At 35.0% G+C, this 24,034-nt stretch overlaps 1 protein-coding gene across 1 annotated transcript in view; it reads left to right on the forward strand.

Moving 5' to 3' along the window:
- The window catches only part of LOC143224275 (uncharacterized), a 31,785-nt gene extending 9,616 nt beyond the window's left edge, over positions 1-22,169 (forward strand). Inside the window, exons 2-3 of the mRNA XM_076452678.1 lie at positions 20,453-20,573; positions 21,655-22,169. Of these exons, the coding sequence (XP_076308793.1) occupies positions 20,453-20,573; positions 21,655-21,879 (346 nt within the window). The 3' untranslated portion in view covers positions 21,880-22,169. The remainder of the gene's footprint in view (positions 1-20,452; positions 20,574-21,654) is intronic.
- Positions 22,170-24,034: the final 1,865 nt, after the last annotated feature.

Below are 24,034 nucleotides of genomic sequence, written 5' to 3' on the forward strand. Positions count from 1 at the left end.
ATGGTTTGATAATCTTTCATGTCTCCAAAACGATGTTTATATAAAATAAAATAGTAATAAAGTAAATTATCATCTAGAAATATTTTACTTATATTTCGTATTTTCACAGCAAGACTGAAGTAATCTTTGCTCTGGTCTATCTACCGTTACCAACACCCTAGATAAAAGAGTAATAAAGTAAATTGTCATCTAGAAATATTTTACTTATATTTCGTAATTTCACAGCAAGACTGAAGTAATCTTTGCTCTGGTCTATCTACCGTTACCAACACCCTAGAACTATGATAGAGAAGTAAGATATTATGTTGCACAAAATTTTATTTTGACATTTTTATCGAAAATGCGAAAATTTATCATTATTTTTTGTTCCCCAAAGGTACAGAATGTTATTCACTTTCTACGCGCAGAACAAGGCTATATTACGTATATAGTGTCACTGAAGTCACTGTGACGTCGGTGATCCGGTTGTGAATTTTAATATGAACTTTAATAATTCATAAAATATATTGATTAATAGACGTGTGTCTGAATAGGTATATAGAGAGATTGACAGATGGATGAATGGATGGACAGATAAAATGCAGAATATTCTTGCTTTTACTTTATTGAAATACTCATAGAATTTTAAGACTTTTGTAAATCATTTGTAATAATCACAAGTTATAATCATCAGTTTATAACAGTTATTACTATCAACCTATTAAATCATGTCTATAAATACAATTTGAATGGTCTGTATTGTGTGTATAACACATGGCTTGGTCTTTTCTTTCAAAGTTGTTTTAATGAAAATACATGAAATGAAGAATTATTATGTTTTCACTGTCTGGTTTCCGAGTTCACGACTTATAATCTTTTCTTATTCATATTCTTATATATTTTTACTGTTCGGCAATTCAGCCCTTCTTCAGTTTGTAAGGTTTGTTTTGAATTTCGCGCGAAGCTACACGAGAGCTATTTGCGCTAGCCGTTCTCAATTTAGCAGTGCATGTCATCACCGCCCACCACCAATTCTTAGGCTATTCTTTTACCAACTAATAGTAGGATTGACTGTCACATTATAACACCCCCACGGCTGAAAGGGCAACCATTGTTTGGTGTGACGGGAATCGAACTCGCGACCCTCAGATTACAGGCTGAATGCCTTAAACACCTGACCATGCCGGGCCCAGCCCTTCCTTTACTGAACGTTTGTGAATTTGTTTTTGTAATACTGATTCGTACAGTTTATTACTTGATGGAATGAAGTCATAATGATATACAAACAATGTTAAACCAAACACTTGGTTAATACAGCAGGTTAATTAATTAACTTCGATTTAACGTGTTTGTGTGATCATTTTCTTGTATATATACACAGAACTATACATAAAATGAAGTGCTTGGAGTTCAGAATATTTGTGTAGTAATTATTTTCAATTTCATCAACAAAACTAGTGGTCACATTGTTTGTGTAATTGTTTTTCTTGGTTTCTCTTGTTTTAGCACAAATCTGTACAATAGACTGTCAACGTTGTATCTGTTAGAGGGATGAAACCTCTAAGTTACGCCTTAAAGTAATAATTCAGTAAACCAAATATTTATATGGTCATTTACATTATAAAATTGGTTATAAAGAGTAAATTCGGACAATAATTTATTTAATGTGATATTGTGACATTTTAGAAAAGTTCTGTAATTCAGTTCCATGTTTATCAACGTCTCTTGTTTGTATATTACTGATAACCGTGCATGTTCACAGTTGGTAACAGTTCAGTTTTAAAATCATACAATAATATTTTAATTTAATCAGCATCTTTCAGTTAAAACACCAGAACCTTGTCGTGGCTAAGTGGTAAGTCTGAAGGCTTACAATGATAAATATCGAGTTTCGATATCCAATGTGTGTAATACACATAAACAAAACATTTGTAGCTGTGCACTTAACAGCAAAGACCCGGCATGGCCAAGCGCGTTAAGGCGTGCGACTCGTAATCTGAGGGTCGCGGGTTCGCATCCCCGTCGCGCCAAACATGCTCGCCCTTTCAGCCGTGGGGGCGTTATAATGTGACGGTCAATCCCACTATTCGTTGGTAAAAGAGTAGCCCAAGAGTTGGCGGTGGGTGGTGATGACTGGCTGCCTTCCCTCTAGTCTTACACTGCTAAATTAGGGACGGTTAGCGGAGATAACCCTCATGTAGTTTTGCGTGAAATTCAAAAACCAAAAACACTGCAAAATTAGGAACGGCTAGCGCAGATAGCCCTCGAGTAGCTTTCTGCGAAATTCCAAAAAAAAACAAACAAACAAACAAAACATAACAACAAACAACCAAACATCAGCTTATATGCACATAATGTTCAAAGCGCTTTACTCTGAACGAGTTATTAAATTAAAATATTCACTATATATGCGAAAGGAAGTAAGACACTAAAGGTAACTTTAACTGGAAGAAGAAGTAGCATTATATATATAGTGAAAATAATTCCATTTTAATAAAGTTAAATAGCACAATGAGTAAAATTGTAAGGAAAGACTGCGTTTAAACAACATATTCAAACCTCTGACTAATTATATTAGTTAATTTACTTTCTAACTTCATTAAAATATAAATATTGTCACTAAAGTTTGTTCAATGCATGTGAATGGTCGCTGACTATGTAGCACTTTACATTACATTTTTCAATCTTTATAAAGTTAAGCATAATAGCCTTAACTAATGACTGATTGTGAAACTATACTTTAACCTAGTGAGCTGGTTATAGTAAATATATTACTACAAATGTATACATATATATATAAATATATTTTTTTTTAATTTGTGACGTAAAGGCCTACCGTTTTGTTTTATTGGACCGCACTGATTCGCAGTAAGATCGCTAACACTAGACAATTTCCAGTCCACTTCGATGTGTTGTTATGTAGATTATACTAACTGATGAACAATTCACAAATCAGTTTATATTTGTTTAGAAAACCAGTAGGTTTCATTTAGATGCTCACTATGTATTTAATTATTTCATGCTGTAGATATAGAGTATATATATCCATAGTTGTAAATATTTGTAACTTTCGTGGAGTTAAAAACTTTCAGAACAATGAAACTCCATAGCAAGAAAATCATAATCTGATAACCTGGAACGAGATTTAAACATATGACATATCTGTGCTAATTATATTTAATAGCTATGTCTCAGTTCTTTTGCGATTTCAATACATACTATTTATTGATTTCAGGATGTATTACACGATATGTTTAAAGAATAAACATGAAACAGTCGTTGTTAATGAAGACATTCATAAGTTACTTGTTAACGTTTTTTGTGCAGCTTAAAAATGAACCAACAAAGTCTTATATTAAAGGTTAAAAACTGATTTCGATGTACACTACGAATAAAAAACGTATGACACTAGTATTTGAGCTGGTTGAATATTTATTATTTTATACGTTTGACGCAAGCGTGAGTTTTGAATATGCCTATTTGAGTTGGCTGAATATTATTACTTTATACATTTGATACAAGCATGATTTTTGAGTATGACTGTTTGAGATAGCTGAATATTATAACTTTATACATTTGATACAGGCGTGATTTTTGAGTATGACTGTTTGAGCTGGCTGAATATTTATAATTTTATACATTTGACACAAGCGTGACTTTTGAGCATGATGTGCGCATTTTTTGCACGTAAATACAAAGATAATGACTGGAACAAATGAGGCAATTAAGAGGAATTAGTAACTATAAAGAATTTGGAATAATAAGCTACATGACGTAAGACATTAGTGGTATTCATAAATACTTTGTTTTTCACTAACATGCTTAATATGCTAAGTTTTCTCAGAACGTTTGCACAAATAAATATTTTTGCCTCAACTCCTAAAATGTTCAGTTTATTATAGAAGACATGCTGTAATTCAGCTATTTAAGAACTGTCGAATATTACTGAGCATTAGTCGTCCTTTGGGAAAACAATTTGCATGTGGTAATAAAACTTATAGTAGCAAAGTACTTTCCGAGAGATAATGTTATTCAATAAACGTAACAGAATAACAATGTCCTATGACATTACACTTGAAGCATACCCGGAGAGTATGATGATAAAAGAGGACAATAATCCAATCCCAGCAAAATAATTTCAATGAATCTTGGTATATCGTTACCAAAATAACAAACAGTAATTTCACAAATTTACAGTCACATCAGAAAATTAGAGTTGTTTTCATTGAAAAAAAAGTGGGTCAAATATACTGGACATAGATCAATTCCATTCAATAATACACACCTATGGATCTTCCCAATGTATTTCTAACGAATGTTTGTGCATGTGGTTTAGGTAGATGTACAATAAGGATCTGCAAGAGGTTGAAAAGATGTATTACCTACGACTGACCTTACCATTTTCACTGAAGTTTGTTATCATGGAAATTACTTTGTCTAAGAATATTACGTAGCTGGAAGAAATCCGATAAACAGCTGTGGTCAAATTAGTATATTTGTTGTAATATAACCTTAGAGGATTTCTGAAATAATACCAAAAATATTCTAATCACAGACACCGAAATTTATAAGTACACTTGTCTTAGGTCTAAAGCTAGTTAAAACTTTACCAAGTACGGCCTATATTCGATAAAGAGAAAAATTAACACTATTGCTTGTGTAGGTTTTTTTGCTTTAATTAAGTTAGGGCTAACCTTTACCGTACTTGCTAGCTTCTTTTTTAACTGCGGGCTCCGGACTTGTACACTTCCTTTTTGCTGCCTTTGTCTCGCTCTGCGTTCTCCCTGGACATTTTCATACAGCCCCACCTCACTTCATAACCTCAAAAAGCCAAATTAAAACATATGAAAACCCCCATGTATAGATAAATAATCTTCCATGAGCGAGGGCGAAAAACAACTACAATGTTTCTGAACACTCCTGTTTGTGAGAGAATTACTCAGACTTGTCTCTCTCTGCACGAAACCCTGCCAAGGTTTCGTTCGTAGAATAATATTGTATGTTTATTTGTTAACAGTATTAATTACAGTAAAATTCAGCCTTAACTAAACTAAACAAAAACTTACACAACCTACAGAATCAATTTAACTCTGACACAGTGTGGTCAGGTGGTCATGGCGCTCGGCTTGTCATCTGAATTTCTGTCACATCAAACATGCTCGCCCTTTCAGCCGTGGGGAGGATGGTCAATCCTACTCTTTTTTAGGAAAGGAATATCCCAAAAGTTGGCGGCGGTTCGTAATGACTAGCTACCTTTCCTTTAGCCTTTCGCCGTTACACCAAACATGTTTGCCCTTTCAGCCATGGAGGCGTTATAATGTGACAGTCAATCACACTATTCTTTGATAAAAGAGTAGCCCAAGAGTTGGCGGTGGGTGGTGATGATTAACTGCCTTCCCTCTAGTCTTACACTGCTAAATTAGGGACGGCTAACATAGACAGCCCTTATGTAGCTTTGTGCGAAATTCAAACAAACAACCAAACAAACAATTTATCTCTTTATTAAATATAGGCCGTAATTAATAAAGTCTTAACTAAAGTGAACATAAAATATCAGTGTCTGCAATTAGGATTATTTTGTTTTTTTCTATAAATTCAAAATTTAAAGAAGTTCTGTTAGTAAACATGTAACGTTATTCTACGATCTAACATCAGACCATTTAGAATACTTTGGTAAGTTTTCAATATGTGTTTATACAAAATGTCCACAAAAGTATATTTACATCTGTCTTTTCTTTACATCAGTTGAAATGAAGTGCGCGCGCATTTGCATTTAGACAGTAAGATTGTATGTGTGTGTGTGTTTTTTCAGCAAATCCACATCGGGCTATCTTCTGTGTCTACCGACGGGAATGAAACCCCTGATTTTAGCGTTACAAATCCGTAGGCTCACCGCTGTACCGGCAGGGGACTAGATAGTAAGGTGCGCGCGTACTTTCAGGACAAATAGAAAATGAATGTTGTTGCAGTATATTACAATGAATAAACATGTTAAGTGATCTCTTAGCAGTACGGGACCTCGGGCATTGTAGTAAAAGTGTTCAAATCAGCACATTAAACACACACATTGTCCTTGTAAGTATAGCGAATATTAATTTCATTCGTTGTTTAAAAGATTACTAGAAATACCTACAAAAACGTACGCATAAACTTTCAAAATTAATAGAATATTTAAAGGTTTTACAAACAAATGTATATAAAGATATTAAATTATATTTTTACCATATAAAATATTGTTATATATATCACTGTACATGCTCATCTTAGAAACATATTATACTTTTAAGACGAAGTCCTTGATTTGGCTTCCTTTCAAATATTTAAACAATTGCTTAATAAAATAACTTTTTTCTTTTGCAACAAACTAAAATCGGCCAACTGGTGTCGCGCTAGTTTTACTGTTCCATTCTTAGGCCATAATTTGACGTAAATGAAAAACGTAGCATCTTTAGAATCCATCTTTCGCTTAATATCTAGAATTAATTCTATAGGAGATAATACAGACAGCTCTATAGTTCCTGTCTCGTCTTGTGACTCGAATTATTCCTTTAGGGAATAGGACAACTACCAATTTCTACATCACGAACAGAATTATCCTCCTAACGAAATCTTGAGAATGATCTGAAATGTACCCCATCTTATCTCGAAGAGTTCCTTAGGGTTATTGTTATTTATTATTAAACACAAGCTTCACAAAAATCTCTGCTCACCAAGGGTACCGAAACCCTGTTTCTAACAGTATAAGTTTGCAGATATGCCGCTGTGCCACTGGGGGCGTTTATTATGGAAAAGTTGTTGTTTGATATTAAACACAAAGTACATAAAGGGCTATCTGTTCTCCACCCACCAGAGGTATCAAAACCCGGTTTCTAGTGGTATAAGTCTGTAAATATATTAATTTGCCACTGTGAGGAGGCTAGGGAAAAGTAGGAATAACTCTTGAATATATATCTCAACTTTTGGCCAGAATTAACTACATAGGGGAAAGTAGAAGCAATTTTGGGTCCAGCATGACCTGGTGGTTAAGGAGTTCGACTCGTAATCTAAGGGTCGCGAGTTCGAATCCCGGTCGCGCCAAACATGCTTTCCCTTTTAGCCGCGGGGGCGTTATAATGTGACGGTCAACCCCACTATTCGTTGGCAAAAGAGTAGCCCAAGAATTGGCGGTGGGTTGTGATGACTAGTTGCCTTCCCTCTAGCCTTACACTGCTAAATTAGGGACTGCAAGCGCAGATAGCCCTCGAATAGCTTTGCACGAAATTCTGCAACAAACAAACAAACCAGAAGCAATTTTTAAAAATCTCTTCCGTCTCAAGGTGATGACCGTATACAAGGAAATACAGATTTTAGAAGCATTACTTGATCTTAAAACCAGAAATAATCGTCAAGCAAAGCAATAAAGAAAGTTATTCTAGAATTTCTATTACGTAATTGTAGACAACAAGTTTATTTTCTTGTAGCAATATATTGGTGGCAGATGAGTTTCTGTTCAGTTTAGTATTCATAATTTGAGAAAAATTAAGGGTTACTATAGGAACCCTGTGGTGCTTCATAACCTGAAAGAGTCGTGTTTTGGTTTCAGTGGACTGCTTCTTTCTGTTCTAAAGTATGAGGTTCCATAATGGAAATGTATTGGCGTCTCACCATAGAAACTAGCAAAAGCAATCCATTAAACCTGAGCCTCTACTACGCGTAAACTGGGTGAAACGTCCTTGAAACGAAGTTCGAATTAATTGTTTAGAAAAAGCAGGGAGAAGCTGTTTATATAATTATTGTTCTACATTTGTCTGGCATTAATTGTTAAGACAAACTAACAAGGACTGTAGGATTAGTGTTTCGACCAGTGATTAGAATTAATCACAAAAACCACACACACACACACACAAGAACCATTCTTATGCCTTATGGAAAAGATGAAGCATTAGAAATATAAGAGCGACTTTGTAATTAAAGCGTCACCTCTCGGGCAAAACTAGATGTTTGGCTATCATTAAAGGAATATTGGAATGATAACATAGAAGAGCTTTTTTGTTATTATAGAAACATTTCATTCATAGTAGAGTCGTCAGCATTAATAACAGACACATTTTTTTTGCCAAGGTATGATATTCTTACTGTTCTGAACTTATTCAGCGATATCTTTAGTTTGATAACGACCAAGATTACTATTTAGTAGAGAGAGCATAGAATCCATATCTCGAACTCTGACCAAACCCAACTGAGCAAGTAAAGATTAGCATTATATATATATTTATAACTGTCTAATGCTATTGTGTTGCAAATTATTTGTAGCACCCTCTAATGGCACAGTAGTATGTTTGAGGACTTGTATTCTCAAGACGGCTGGTATGGGTATTAAAACATTAATTAAAACAAAGTACGGAACAACGTTTCGACCTTATTAGGTCATCTTCAGGTTAAGAACCTCTCTTTGTTAACCTTCCTTGACCTTTGTTAACCTGAAGATGACCTAAGAAGGTCGAAACGTTGTTCTGTACTTTATTTTAATTAAAGTACTAAGACCCATACCAGCCGTCTTGAGAATATATTTTTACTTCAAGTGGGTTTCTCGTCATCATGAGTTTGCGAACTTATAAAGCTAGACCGGGTATCGATACCTGTGATGGGTAAGAACAGATAGCGCTATGTGTAGGTTTGTGTTTACTGACAAACAACAAAAACTTAAGCCTATTTCTTAAAACAAATAAAGTTTTGTGGAGGAGAAGACTTGTAAGAGTAATGGTGTGTTTTACTTCATGTTTGGTTTCTTGTTAAGCGTAAAGCCACACAATGGGCTATCTGTGCCGTGCCCATCTATGATATCGAACACTAAATTTTTGCATTATAAGTCTTCACTTTCACCATTTGTGGTAGTGGGGAGGCGGATATTTTACTTAACGGCCCGGCATGTCTAGGTGGTAAAGGCACTCGACTCGTAATTCGAGGGTCGCGGGTTCAAATCCCCATCACACCAAACATCTTCGCCCTTTCAGCCGTGGGGCGTTATAATGTGAAGGCCAATTCCACTATTCGCTGGTAAAAGAGTAGCCCAAGAGTTGGCGTGGGGTGGTGATAACTAGCTGCCTTCTATCTAGTCTTACACTGCCAAATTAAGGAGAGCTAGTGTAGATAGCCCTTGTGTTGCTTTGCATGAAATTCAAGACAAACGAAACCAATTTTACTTAACTAAAATAATTTCACCAAATGTAAAACATTATGTGTGTGCACAAATAAACTTTTTTTTTTATTTCGCCGTAAGCTAGAAACACAATTAAGTCGAAATCATAATATAAAACAACATTTGAGTTTATGAACCAAGTTCAGAATATAATTTTGAGGCTTGTCTTTGATGTCTCTTTAATTCTTGTATTTTGTTCAGAAGAAGGCATGATATTATTAGGCATGCTCTCACATAATTTCTAACTGTAATTGTAAAGACAGTTTAGGACGAAATAAACATTTGACACATTGTTCTTAACAGTCTTATCTCCGTGGCTTTAAATAAGTTCTCTTGAGTAGCTGCCTGTTTCTATTGTATCCATCGATTTATATAGCTTTCCAGACTTTGTGGAATCACCCAAATGTATCTGAAATATTTACTCATATGCTTAGAAGCATTGATTACAACCATTGATTTATACAGTCAAATAAATATTGTATGTTTTGTAAAGACACAGTAATTCGATTATAATATGTGCATGATAGGCACGGTATTCTTATCTAGGTGGAAGATCGTCTTTATTGCGACAACAGAGATATTTGGTTGTCAAGTAAGCTAAGTTTTGATGAAATTCATTGGTGTCCACGTGCGATTTTAGAGCTCCGCCACGTAACATCTTTACAATACATGTATTATAAAAAACTTCATCAAAAGATTGGTGTGCGTAATGCATACCACTGATTTGTGCATGCTTTCCATATTACATCTAGTGTAAAAGGGCTAGCTGTTCCTACCTTATCAGTGTAAGACCAGAGGGAAGGCAACTAGTCAAACCCATCGCCAACTCTGGGGTTACTCTTTTTACAATATATAATAGGATTGACCGTCACATAATAATGCCCCACGGCTGAAAGGTCGAGCATGTATGGAGCTCAACTCGTAACCTGAGGGTCGCCAGTTTGAATACCCGTCACACCAAACGGTAGGATAGTAAGTCTATAATTTATAGTTAAACAATCTTATCCTGCTCCTCATCATAAAGTTATTTATCCACTTACATTTAATTAATTTCTGTCTCGACCTGGCAGTTTATTATTATACCGTTCACAGTCAGTGAGGTCCACTTAGTGCATAATATTGAATAATTTTATGTATTTTGTCTGTACTCTATCCGACATAAAAACACCGACTATAAAAGTGACGAGGATAGTAAACATTGTTTTTTCTTAAAACTAATAAAAGTGTCATCAATATATCTCAAGAGGGCTGGTTTTGTTTTGGTTTGTTTTGTTTTAAATTTCGCGCAAAGCTACACGAGGGCTATCTGCGCTAGCTATCCATAATTTTGCAGTGTAAGACCAAAGGTAAGGCAACTAGTCATCACCACTCACAGCCAACTCTTGGGCGACTCTTTTACCAACGAATAGTGGGATTGGCCGTAACATTATAAAGCCTCCACGGCTGAAAGGGCGAGCATGTATGGTGTGACGGAGATTCGAACCTGCGACCCTCGGATTTCGAATCGAGTGTCTTAACCACGTGTCCATGCCGGGCCCCAAGAAGGCTGGTATAGGTATTAAAACTTTTATTAAAGTAAAGTAGAGAACAACGTCTTGACCTTCTAAGGTCATCTTCAGGTTAACAAAAAATTATCGTCATCACTGCCTCCAATATCAGTCAGGTTTATAACTTTCTGGACAGTTTTCGAACCTTTACTGTTAGAATAACATACAAAAGGGTTGTGAGACTAGCTGCTAATTATGAGTCTATAACAGCGCCATCTATTTCGTCATAAATAACGCTGTCAGAATTAAAGCAGTAAAGTTTAATAACTAAGTAAGAAACGGTTTTGTTACCCATTGCTCAGTGTATCATTATAAAGAGCAAAATTTGTTTTTCTTCATTTGAATTGCCTTCTTCCAAATAACATTACTGCACAAACACTAATAAAATTAAATATAAAAATAATTATGGCGACTTGCACAATAAACTAGCTCATCAAATCTTAAGCTCGTGAGTTGTTTGGAGATCTCAGAACAAATTTCAACCGAACCTTCATTCTGGTAGAAAACTTCCGGTGTTTCGGTGATAAGTGAGGGATCATAACTATAAAAATAATGAGATTAATTATCCGCTGTGTAACTTTACCCTTAATTGCTTACCAACAAACAAAACGTAACAAAAGAGTTTTGTAAATAAACCGTCAGATGTTTCACTATAAGTGTGTGTATTCTAGATTATTGGTTTAATGAGAGGGTTGTTTTTAAGCATTTTTGGTAAATTACGATGAGAACCTATGACGTTGCATCCTTTATCATTAATGACGTCACCTTTCTTTAATTTTAACAAATGTTTTTGTTATTGTTCTTTTCCTTTTTTTCTGGAGTTAAAAATCAATTTTCCTAAATTTAGTTTTTTTCTGATGTTTTTGCAAGTACTTTACTCTGATGAACACCTGATGAAAGTAAATTTAGAAAAAAATCATGTTATTTTTCTTTATCTGACCCTGGAACGTCCCAGCAGCACAGCGGATCGTATGCTAGGAACTAGGTAATGATACCCGTGGTGGGGAATAGTACAAACAGCCCACTGTATAGATCTGTGCTTAATTACAAACAACAGCAACTACCTGGTTTGTATTTTATCAGTTTCACTGGAATCGACAAAGTTGTGAACACGTAAGCAATTTGTTAAACTAATAAATTCGAAAAAATAAGTTTTGATAAACTGAAGGGGCTCATAATGTACTCACCATTAATTCTTAGAATAAATATTTATAGTTTACAAATATACAACTCTGTTATAATTTTATTTAGATAAAATATAAAACGAATAGACAGTTTGTTCTTTGTTTGTTTGTTTTTAAATTTGCGCAAAGCTACACGAGGACTATTTGCGCTAGCCGTCCCTAATTTAGCAGTGTAACACTAGATGGAAGGCAGCTAGTAATCACCAACTACCGCCAACTCTTGGCCTACTCTTTTACCAACGAATAGTGGGATTGACTGAAACATTATAATGCCCCCATGGCTGAAAGCCAGGGATTCGAACCCGCGACCCTCAGCTTGTATTAGTGAGAGACTGGTAGTTATGGATAAAGGTTTCTATAAAAATTTTTGTAACAAACAAAACAGAAAACCAAAAACACCTTATAAAAACGTCATTTCCCTTCATTCCGCGCTTAACTTTGAGTTATTCTGCATCGTTAAGCTTGTAACCTACACTAATTTAGAGTAACCTGTTATATTATATTTACTTTGTGGTTAATAATTTACATTGAAACCATTTAAAGGATACGTTATCACTTCTTTACTTTATTATATTTATCTTTTCAGAAACTATCTAACTTATTAAATATACTCTTCAAAACAAGAAACGCAAAAGGGATATTTTAATTTTAAAAAGAAATATATGTAATAACGTTACAAGCTCAGAGTATGTGATGTTACACGTGTTAAGGCACTGATTGTCAGACCAAAATAACAATAAAAGTTGTGCACTTTGAAAACGGAGGAAAACATCGGAATTTTCGCCAAAACGCATGCATGTCCAATAAATTTGTTTGAGAGATCTGCATGTTCTGCAAGTGCAACATGTGCAAAATCCCTATAAAAGTGACGGGTTCTCGGTTTCCATAGCTCAGTGTTAAGCCACCGACACGCAATACAGTTAGCCAAAATTGACTGAAGCACAACGCAACAACGCCATTGGTCGCTTGGAAGCAGGCAAATCTCGATCAGATGTTGCCAGAGCTGTGAATGTTTACCCAAGCACCATCACAAGGCTATGGAATCGTCACCAACAACATGGATCAACTCGTGACCGTCCACGATCTGGCAGACCTCGTGTGACAACGCCCGCACAAGATCGCAACATCCGGTTACGTCATCTTCGGGATAGGACCACCACTGCGACGTCTACTGCCTCACCCATACCAGGGTTGCGTAGGATTTCCGATCAGGCTGTACGCAACCGTCTACGAGATACTTAGGCCCCATGTGCAACCCATCATGGTGAAAGTCAACGACGTTTTTCAATATGACAACGCCCGTCTTCACACAGCCCGACTCACCACTGTCTTTTTGAGACACCACAACATCAACGTTCTTCCCTGGCTCTCCAGATTACCAGATTTAAACCCCATCGAACATCTTTGGGACGAGTTGGACCGACGTCTGCGACGGCGACAACCTCAACCGCAGTCTCTACCTCAGCTTGCAGCAGCTTTGCAAGCTGAGTGGACAGCCATTCCACAGGATGTGATTCGTCATCTCATCGCTTCCATGGGCAGGAGATGCCAAGCAGTTATTGTTGCTCACGGGGGGCGTACTCGTTATTGACGTTGAGTGACGTTAAACTTCACCTAGTGAGCGTGGGCTTCGCCTTTGCAGACTTTGGATGTTCAGCAGTGAATGTGCAAAGTTTCACACATGTCATACAGAACTACCCGGAATAAACTTATTAACAATTTGTCTCATATTTTGCCTTTTGCGTTTGTTTTTTTTAAGAGTATAGATTTATGTAGCTGTGGAATTCGACACATTTATAAAAACTCGTATGTTGTTTTTACACATATATTGATAAACGTAGATAATATTTTTGCGAACCGCATACTCCGAATGGTTCAGGGTTAATAATCCTAACAAACTGTTGTCGATTCCCACTGCAGACACATAATGCTGATGGTACCTTGTGTAGCTATTGTGCTAAAACAAACACTATAATGTCGTAATCACGTGCTGTTAGACTGGAATAAGTGGTGCGCAGAGCTGTTTAAATTCGGTTTCTGTTTTCTTGGAATTAAGCACAGAGCTACACAACAAGCTATCTGTGCTCTGCCTATCATGAGTTTTGATACCCAGTTTCTAGTGGTGTTAATCCGCAGACATACCGCTGGAGGACTTGGAATTTGGACAATCCTTTAAATATATTAATTCATACTATGATTTATTAAACCATTACTTCGATGTATACTTCGCAATGCCAAACTAGGCTTTGACTTGTACTTAGTAATATCAAACCAGACTTTGACTTATACTTAGTAATACCAAACCAGGCTTTAACTTATACTTAGTGATACCAAACTAAACTTTGACTTATACTTAGCAATACCAAACCAGACTTTGACTTATACTTAGTAATACCAAACCAGACTTTAACTTATACTTAGTGATACCAAACCAAACTTTGACTTATACTTAGTAATACTGAACCAGACTTTGACTTATACTTAGTAATACTGAACCAGACTTTGACTTATACTTAGTAATATCAAACCAAACTTTGACTTATACTTAGTAATATCAAACCAGACATTGACTTATACTTAGTAATACAAAACGAGATTTTGACTTATACTTAGTAATATCAAACCAAACTTTGACTTATACTTAGTAATATCAAACCAGACATTGACTTATACTTAGTAATACAAAACGAGATTTTGACTTACACTCAGGCCTGGCATGGCCAAGCGCGTAAGGCGTGCGACTCGTAATCCGAGGGTCGCGGGTTCGCGCCCGCGTCGCGCTAAAACATGCTCGCCCTCCCAGCCGTGGGGGTGTATAATGTGACGATCAATCCCACTATTCGTTGGTAAAAGAGTAGCCCAAGAGTTGGCGGTGGGTGGTGCTGACTAGCTGCCTTCCCTCTAGTCTTACACTGCTAAATTAGGGACGGCTAGCACAGATAGCCCTCGAGTAGCTTTGTGCGAAATTCCAAAACAAACAATCAAACAAACAGACTTACACTCAGTAATACTAAACCAGACATTGACTTATACTTAGTAACACCAAATCGCACTTCTGATATTAAGAGTTTGACATTCCAAATTACACCGTTTCTTGTGGTTTATTTTTATAATACGTGTATCTCAGTTTATCTGTTAATATTATATCTTACTCGGCCATAATTTCAGTCTTCCACCTAATCAGTTCTACAGCGAACTTAGATGATGTACTAAGCGAAACAACAAAAGCATCCTTCATTCAATCCCGCGATGGAGAGATGGACAGAGAGATAAACTAAGGCTTCAATGATCAACGGAAATGAAAAAGCTGAAGAGAATAGACAAGTCTCTTCTATTTCTATAGATGAGTGTCCCCATGTTGGCAGACTTCGTATGATAGCACTTGTTCACATTCTTTTAGATCTGAAAATGACATGTTTGCTTTACGTGCACTCAGCACCAATCATTATACGCTTAACACATCAGAAAAACCAATAAGGTTGCCGCGCACATACAAGGTCGTTTTCTCCACGAGTGAACACTGTTCTATAATTGGAATTTCTGAAGCTCTGTATGCAATTATAACGCTCAATATCAATCGTCAGATATTTCAATGGAACATTTATCACATGTTCCACATTAAAAACTGTTCGTATTATAGCTTTACTGTACATATTATAATTATAGGAAATTGTAATAGGTGACTAATTTCCAGCATGAACTAGTTAAATCGTCTGCTTCCTGTAATTTGTTTCTTTGTTTAATTTCACACAAAGCGACTCAGGTGCTATCTGTGATAACCATCTCTACTTTATAAGTGGTAGACCATAGTATTCAGTATCATTAACTTCCAACTCATGAACTACTCTGTTACCAACGAATAGTTGGATTGACGGTCACATTATAACACTCCAATGGCTGAAAGGACGAGCATATTTGGTAAAGGAGTTTGAACTCGCGGCTCACAGATTGTGAATTAAGTGTCTTAACCACTAAGCTCGTTTGTCTTCTGCGTAGCACAATCACAGTGAACGTAGTTTATCACAGTGCCTGTAACCACTTAAATTCCGTTCGAACTTTGACTATTTCTTCGCGAGGGGGCGATCATGGCCTTGTGGCTAGCGTATGAGGGTTTATGGCTCCTCAAAATGCGCTCAATTGAAGCCGTGATTGTGTAATAATAAACAGAAACTGGTTAAGTTAATGTTTGGTGAAACAGCTTGCTATATAAAGAAAGTATCAAGAACAATAATTTTTACATTGTATTCCCGATAACGATAATGTTGTTATGTTTTTATGAAAAACACATTTCCTCATTGGTTTTAAGACTAAGCTACATTATGTTAATCAGTGTTAAGGTTTAATTAAATAGACTTTCAGTTCATAAATCTACAAGTAAACATTTTAACTGTAAAGGTCATATCAGTCTCTGAGCTGAAGTCATGAAGAAAATTTATATTTTATCTTAGATTCTTTTATGCAAGTTATCAGACATATTTCGTCAAGTAATTCTATAAATTTGAAGGACAGAACTGAATATAGCTCGTTTACATGGTTTCTTGGCCAGTGATCATGTTTAGTTTACCTGGTTCCTTGACTAGTGAAGAGAATATATCCATCACTTGCATCACTTGTTCATTATCAACAGAATGCGTATCGTTCGGTCCTCCAGAAGAAACATCAATTAGTCTAAGGACTTGCAACGGCAAAATCCGGGTTTCGATTCCCCCAGGTGAACAAAATAGATAGCCCAATGTGCTATTACACAAACACGCACTCTGTTTATATTTATTGCATGTAGTTTTTATTCTTTGTTCTCTCCATTCAGTAAACCAGTAAAGAAAAAAGACAAATACTGTGTCTACCTACACCTATGGCTTTCTGTTTATAACATACGCTATACCATGTACTACGCAAATCATATTTCTTGCCGTCCAATAAATCATAGAACCTGGTTTATTGCTGGTTCGTTCTAAAGGTCATCAGAACAACTTCAAATAAATAAACCCCAAACTTCAAAAAGTAGAATGCTACATAAATATTTAGGGCACATTATTGTGAAGAGTTTACTGATAATTGTAAACTACGTATATTTATTAACATTTTTTACTCGTATTTCATGACGTAATCCTAATAAACTATATTAATATCTTATCAAGTCCATAAAAACAAGAAATTAATTTTCTTTGGTTTAGTTATCGAAAACCTTAACGACGACAAATGAAGAACATATAGAAGAGATAAGTCTCACACGAGCAAAATTACTTTTCTAACTTAATGTTTTACATCTTCATGACCTCTTTAAAAATTGTTTAGCAGTTCGGTTTTTTTTATTAAATCAATTATACGAGACTCAGCGTGATCATTACATTACTCTTACACTTGTCAAACTTATAATCTTAGAAGTTGTCCGTTCTATCACCATAAGTTTTAATACAACTCTTAAATATTAGACTAAAACAGACCGAGAACAAATAGACAGAGACGGTGAATAAGAGATAATAATATTCTCATAATGAGACAGTCCTACTTGATATGCCGTAATGTGATATTGCAAATCCCTCCGCTCATTACAAATGACACGATCTCCGTATTTGTTTAGATTAGTGTGATACCTATAATGGATTTCAACAGATGAAATGGTCAAGAACATCCATCTGGTCTAAGTATTATTATTTTTATTACGCTTCACTAATTACATTAAGATTTTATAAGAGTTCGAGTGTAGAGGCTAAAGTTACATTTCTTAAGACACACTGGGAACTGTGATAGATGTCACTGAGCCACTTAGCTAGATTCTAGGTTTTCCTGGAATATATCAGCCAACTTGACATTTCTATTAAAGAACTGATACAGCAGAGTGTTCCAGAGAAAACTCACTTGTTCAAATATTGCATGGTTCTTTTAAGTACGCTTAATAACATATAATTTTGTCATATAATCAAAGACTCTTTATGACACTGGAAATTGTATTTTGTCGCATTTTGAAAATTAGAATTGCATGAGAAATGAATCTTACAAATTAATTTGAATAAAACTGAGACTCTTTTTAGAGAAATTATTTGAGAAATTATATTTAGTTTAGTCTACATCAATTCAGGTTGTGTTACTTATTTACTTGGCCCGGCATGGCCAGGTGGATTAAGGCGTTCTGAGGGTCGCGAGTTCGAATCCCCGTCATACCAAACATGCTTACCCTTTCAGCCGTGGGGGCATTATAATGTGACGTTTAATCCATCTATTCGTTGGTAAAAGAGTAGCCCAAGAGTCGGTGGTGAGTGGTGATGACTAGCTGCCTTTCCTCTAGTCTTATACTGCTATATTAGGGACGGCTAGCGCAGATAGCCCTCGAGTAGCTTTGCGCGAAATACAAAAACAAACAAAACAAAATACTTCAGTATCGAGTTGGTAGCCTACAACGTAATACTAGATTTTCTCGTGGCTCTAACATTTTGCATTGTAGAATTTTTACTTTTTGTTAGTTATCTCAGCAAATACATCAATATATACGCATAAAGTAGCTTCCTGTTGCCATCTTTAATCGTTAAAGTGTGCTATTCTGTTCTATTTGCTATTTCGAAGCAATTCATAAAGATAAATCAATATCCATGTACGTATATACTTCAAACGATGGGTTTCATTTACAATTGATAAAATATTGCAACGTACTTGAAAGAACCAGTAACAAGTAGAGAACATTTGTACCTAAACAAACACAGAAATAAACGGCGTAATCTGGACAACAGTTGCAACACCGTGTTTGCCTCGAATGCTGTTCTTTTAACTTTCTATATTGAATAAATCCTGTTGGTATTCGTACTTTCTAGAGTAAATAAGTTGAACATTTAGGAAAACTGAAAAGTTTATCATTGACTTCTAACTAATGTTCTTCGGTTTTCCTAGAATCTTAGAGGACTGTTACAAATGTTCAGCATGGATGAAATATTCCTCTGACTGCTTTTTTCCCAGAAAACATTCTAATGCGCAGTATCTTCTGTTGGTCTTGTAGATATTTCTTGAATCAAAATATAGCACGAGGAGATTTATATGTTTTTACAGAATCAGTTACTGGACAGTTGATAAACAAGGAATTATCAAAAGTACTTGAACGTCTCACAAAAGTGATTGCTACTATTTTTTCTTGTAATGGAAATGATTGAAGATGATTTTGGATCAGTCAATAAATTAGATAAAATCAGGCTTACATAAGATCAGTAAAGTGTATACCTCCGCCAGGCAGTATTGATCATAATCGGCTCTCAAAAAATACAAAACTGTGTCCATATTTCTGTTGAAATTAACGGACATGGACTATTTTTGGCCAGACAATGAGGAATAATATTCTACATATGTCACCCAAATTTCATTTTTGAGTGAGTAATAGAGCAAACAGAGTGTGAACAATTCGGACTCCGTGATAACAGGTAAGGATTTGTTGGATTTCGTGACATTGCTGTAACTTTGATCTCAGAACTTGGTCCTTAAAAAAGGTAATCACCTCTAAGTTGGGTGACAGTCTAAATGTATACGAGCATTCGTTCAAACCCGTTCAGCCTTTTCGAGAACTCTTGCGTACAAACACATAAAGAAGTGTTAACGTAACCTCTGTTTACTTTCGGTAGGCGGAGTTAATAAAAACACTAAGTAAAAAATAGAAAAGTGGCGAATTATAATCTTAGGTATCTACAAAAAAGTATTCAACCAGATTTAACTTCAATTCATATCTCTGTTATACATATATCTAAATGTTCGTAGAAAAGAGGCAAATTATAGTGGGGGCTATTGTATTTTATTATTTTTAGAAATATTTCAGTAGCACCAGAGTTATTGACTGTCATGTTCACAAAAGACCGCTGATGATTGGATGTTATGAACTTCATCTTGTCCGTTACAACACGCGGGTAATCAATATGAAAGTTAACTTTTTATTTGCCTGTCTGCCATTAAAGTTTAAACTCCAGAAGGACTAACCTCACTTCGTTTCATTGATAGCATATTAGTTAAAATTTGCTCCTTAAAACATTGGCAAATGTCTGTTGTTATTGGAAAGACCAATTGGTTGAAACTTCGTAATATAATTTCGTTAAGAAACTGTTGTTTTTCTTCTTCTTCTTCTGAAGAGATCAATTTTTTTAGTACCCCAAGATTAATAAAAATATAGAGATATTTTAATACGGGTATTTATTAGCTTTACAAAGAGACGTCTATAACCTACGTGGCCAACAAATGCCGATATATGTATTGAAATACTCAACAGGAACAGAACATTTCCATCACAGTCACTGGCCACGAGCGCACTCTAAAGACAGACTCAAATTCTCAAAAACAATCTGCAACAAAACATGATATATTAAAAGCTGCATGCAACTTTCTGTATTAATGAAGTATACTTTCAGTTAATTAAATGTAGGTCTAAAATTAAACTTACCTGAACTATATTTTGGGTCAGTTTCCATGCTCTTACCTACCGGTCTGATTTAATTATTCCCGTTGTATATCCAAAAGTGTTTCTACTACTTGTTAATGTTACCTACAGATATAATTTTTAAGTGAAACAAATTTAAACTAATATTTTCCTTCTTTAGGTTCCTGTCGAAAGGCGTTTGTAACAACACTCTCACCCCAAGCGCTATTCGAGCAGATTCTCACCGTACAGTTCGGGTGATTTTTCCTGACCAATCCACAGACGCCATTATTTACGTCACAGTAAGTTCTTTATGATCATTTCATAACCCTCTTAGAATACACCGACAGTTCAGTTACTAGTAACTAATTAACAATAAATTATAGATTAAAGATATTTTTGATCTAACAATAATACGACTACTTTAAATATGTATACTTATGCCATTTACTTAGTGGTTATATACGAGCAACCTTCATGAGTCTGGCCATGTTTAGTACGTACTTGTATCATTTAGTTAGTGAGTAGGAAAGCAACCTGAATGAGTTTGGTTTGCAACGAATTTCGGTAAAAGTTACACTTGTGATATGTACTTGTACCCTTTAGTAAGTAATTAGAAAAGCAACTTCTATGCAAGTGGCTAAAAACCTCAGATGAATTTCATGAAATTTTAGTAGACCAAAAATGATCTGTCAAATAAACGCTTGATGATTCAACGGTCAGTTTGAGGACTTATAATGTTAAAATTTGTTGCACCATCACTGTGGTTAGTACAGCTTAGATACTGTACTATAAAACTTTACAGTGTAAAGCATACAAACTATTTTTATAGTAACAATGTACAACTTTTTTTATTAGCGTTAATTTTCCTGACGAATTTCATGTATTTAATGGAAAATACACGCTTTTCAGTTGAAACTTGTTCAATTGAATATTCGTTTTATTATCTAGCAAACGTATTTTCTGTGATATTCATGAATTTTGTGTGGAACTTGCTATATTCGTGTCTATTGTGATTACATTAAAATATTATGGAGTAAAATCGTGTTATACAGTATATATTCCATTGCCTTGTTTAACCCAAATATCGATATTTCTATTGTTAACATATTAATTATCTGTTATTTACTGATCTTTTTATTTCTAAAGTTTACAGAGTTTTACTGATTGTATTATCTTGAACTATAGGAATAAGCGCACCAATATGTAATTGTTTTCTATTTGACAAAGAGTGTGCATTTTCAGTCTGGTTTCATTATTGTTTTCGATAAAAACATGTTTGTTGTAAAAGTTTTTTTAACCAGAAATACACACGTGCAAAATAATTATTCACCGACCATATAGTTAACTTACACCTTTAGTAATAATTACTTTGGTTTTCAGGTAGTTATTGTGTTCTATGCTGCTATAATCATTATCTTGGTTGGCACAAATTTGCACCGATTCCGGCGAAATCCTGGTGGTCGAAACGACAGTTCTTCTGATGACGAGGAAGAAAATTACGAGCTCGGAGAGAAGCGACACCTAGTGGTTCATCTAGATAAAAAGTCTCAAGTTTATCAAACAATTAGTATTGAGAGTGATATAGATAAGATGTTAACTGTGTGACTTGTACACCACGGAAGATATGGTGTAATATCTGGACATTCGGCATTACCCAACATACAACTAGTGGACATTCGGCATTACCCAACATGCAACTAGCGAAGATTCGTAAAAAGTGGTTTTTCGTTTCTGATAATCTTTTTAATATAAATTTTCTTCGTGTGAGCAACACAGTATTAAATAAGCGGATGTGTAATTCCAAATTATTATAAAAGTGTGATTACATTATTTAATTATATATATTTTATATGAAGGAAATGAGTGGTAAAGTACTGCATGTTTTAATAAAGAATAACAACTGAATATAATTGTTTTCATCATTATTTAATATTTGTAAATAGGTACAGTAATACATAAGGACACTTATTCTCCTCTTAACTGTGTATTAAAAAATGCAATATTTTGGTGACTACGTGTTTTCCATTTTGTCCAATTCGTGAACAATGATGACCTCGAAACCTTGAAAATAACCTGTCCGGAATCAGCACAGCCAGATAGTCAAGGCACTCGACTAGTAATCCTAGGGTTGCATGTTCGAAACCCCGATACACCAAATATGCTCGCCCTTTCAGCCCTGAAAGCGTTATAATGTGACGATCAGTCCCAATTTTCGTTGGTAAAACAGTATCCCAAGAGTTGGCGGTGGGTGGTGATGACTAGCTGCCTTTCTTCTAGTCTTTATGTTCACAGTTAGGGACGGTTACATTCAGTTAATCCTCGTGTGGCATTGCGCGAAATTCTGAAAGAAATAAACAAAATCTTAAACTGAAAAACTACGTAATTCTTCGTTACTGTCTGGATTACAAGTTAGTAAAAACAGCATAAATTCCTTATAAATTATATATAATATATTTTTAAAATGCATAAATTATATAAAACATATCCTACCTTATCTTCACACACAATCACTATATAACCCCCACAGGTAGTACCGCAGTGTTGTAAATTGTCCACGAGGTATATGATTCACTTATTATATAACATTAGTTTTGTTTTGTTTTGTTTTGTTTTGTTTTGAATTTCGCGCAGCCGTCCCTAATTTAGCAGTGTAAGACTAGAGGGAAGGCAGCTAGTCATCACCACCCACCGCCAACTCTTGGGCTACTTTTTTACCAACGAATAGTGGGATTGACCGCACATTATAACGTCCCCACAGCTGAAAGGGCGAGCATGTGACGTTGATTCGAATCCGCGACCCTCTGATTACAAGTTGAATGCCTTATCCACATCGCAATGCCGGGCCGCATGTAACAGAATAAATTTGTTTTGTTCTTGCTGGGTTTTTTTTTAGTAACAAAACCAAATATTAAGAAACAAAAAAGTGAAATTACGCACTTCGTGTGGAAAATACACGTGAACACCCAAGCACCAAATAGGGGCTTAAATAAAATTTCACGGTAATTTATTTATATTATTATGTGTCTCATATTTTTTTAAGGATTCTGGAAACAAGAAAGTTGTGGGTCATCAAACAATGAGTAGATAAATAATAGCTTAGAAAAACGTTTTTAATAATTCGATGTGGTTTCATATGGAAATCGTTGATAGTTTTAGGGTTAAATATGTTAGACACATGATACTAAAGGATGTTAATTAACTGACTTACATGTTTTTTTTATTGCTTTCTCTATATACAATAACAACGTTTTAAGTTTAACGGTCACAATTTTGAGAATTAAAATAGTACGAATTAGCTTTAGATAAAATAATTAAGTAAAAACTTCTTCATTAAAAACAATGACAAGTTACAATAATCAAGGCTTAACGTTGATAAAGTAATGATGAAAATATCATAGTAATGTGATTTCTAAGAGAAAAAATAATTTTCAATTGTCACCAGAAACGTACCTAACCTAAAAAATACTTATAATTATTAATATATTTAAATGTAAATATTTCTAACACCAGTCTTCAGGTGGATCAAAAACAAGAGTATTAGTTACTTGGAGAACTAAAATCACCAGTATCCAAATTGAATGACTAAAATAAGACAACTGACGGAATAATATGTAACTATTATTCATTACAATATTCACTTTCAAATTGAATGACATTTTATCTGTCACACAGATTAAGCAGCCAAGTCAGAGATCCCAAAATTGATAAGTAGCTGTCCCTAATTTAGAACTTTTGACCAAAGGTCGGACAACTGGTTAAC

Source organism: Tachypleus tridentatus, chromosome 8 (assembly GCF_004210375.1).
Source record: "Tachypleus tridentatus isolate NWPU-2018 chromosome 8, ASM421037v1, whole genome shotgun sequence".
In the NCBI taxonomy this organism is placed as follows: domain Eukaryota; kingdom Metazoa; phylum Arthropoda; class Merostomata; order Xiphosura; family Limulidae; genus Tachypleus; species Tachypleus tridentatus.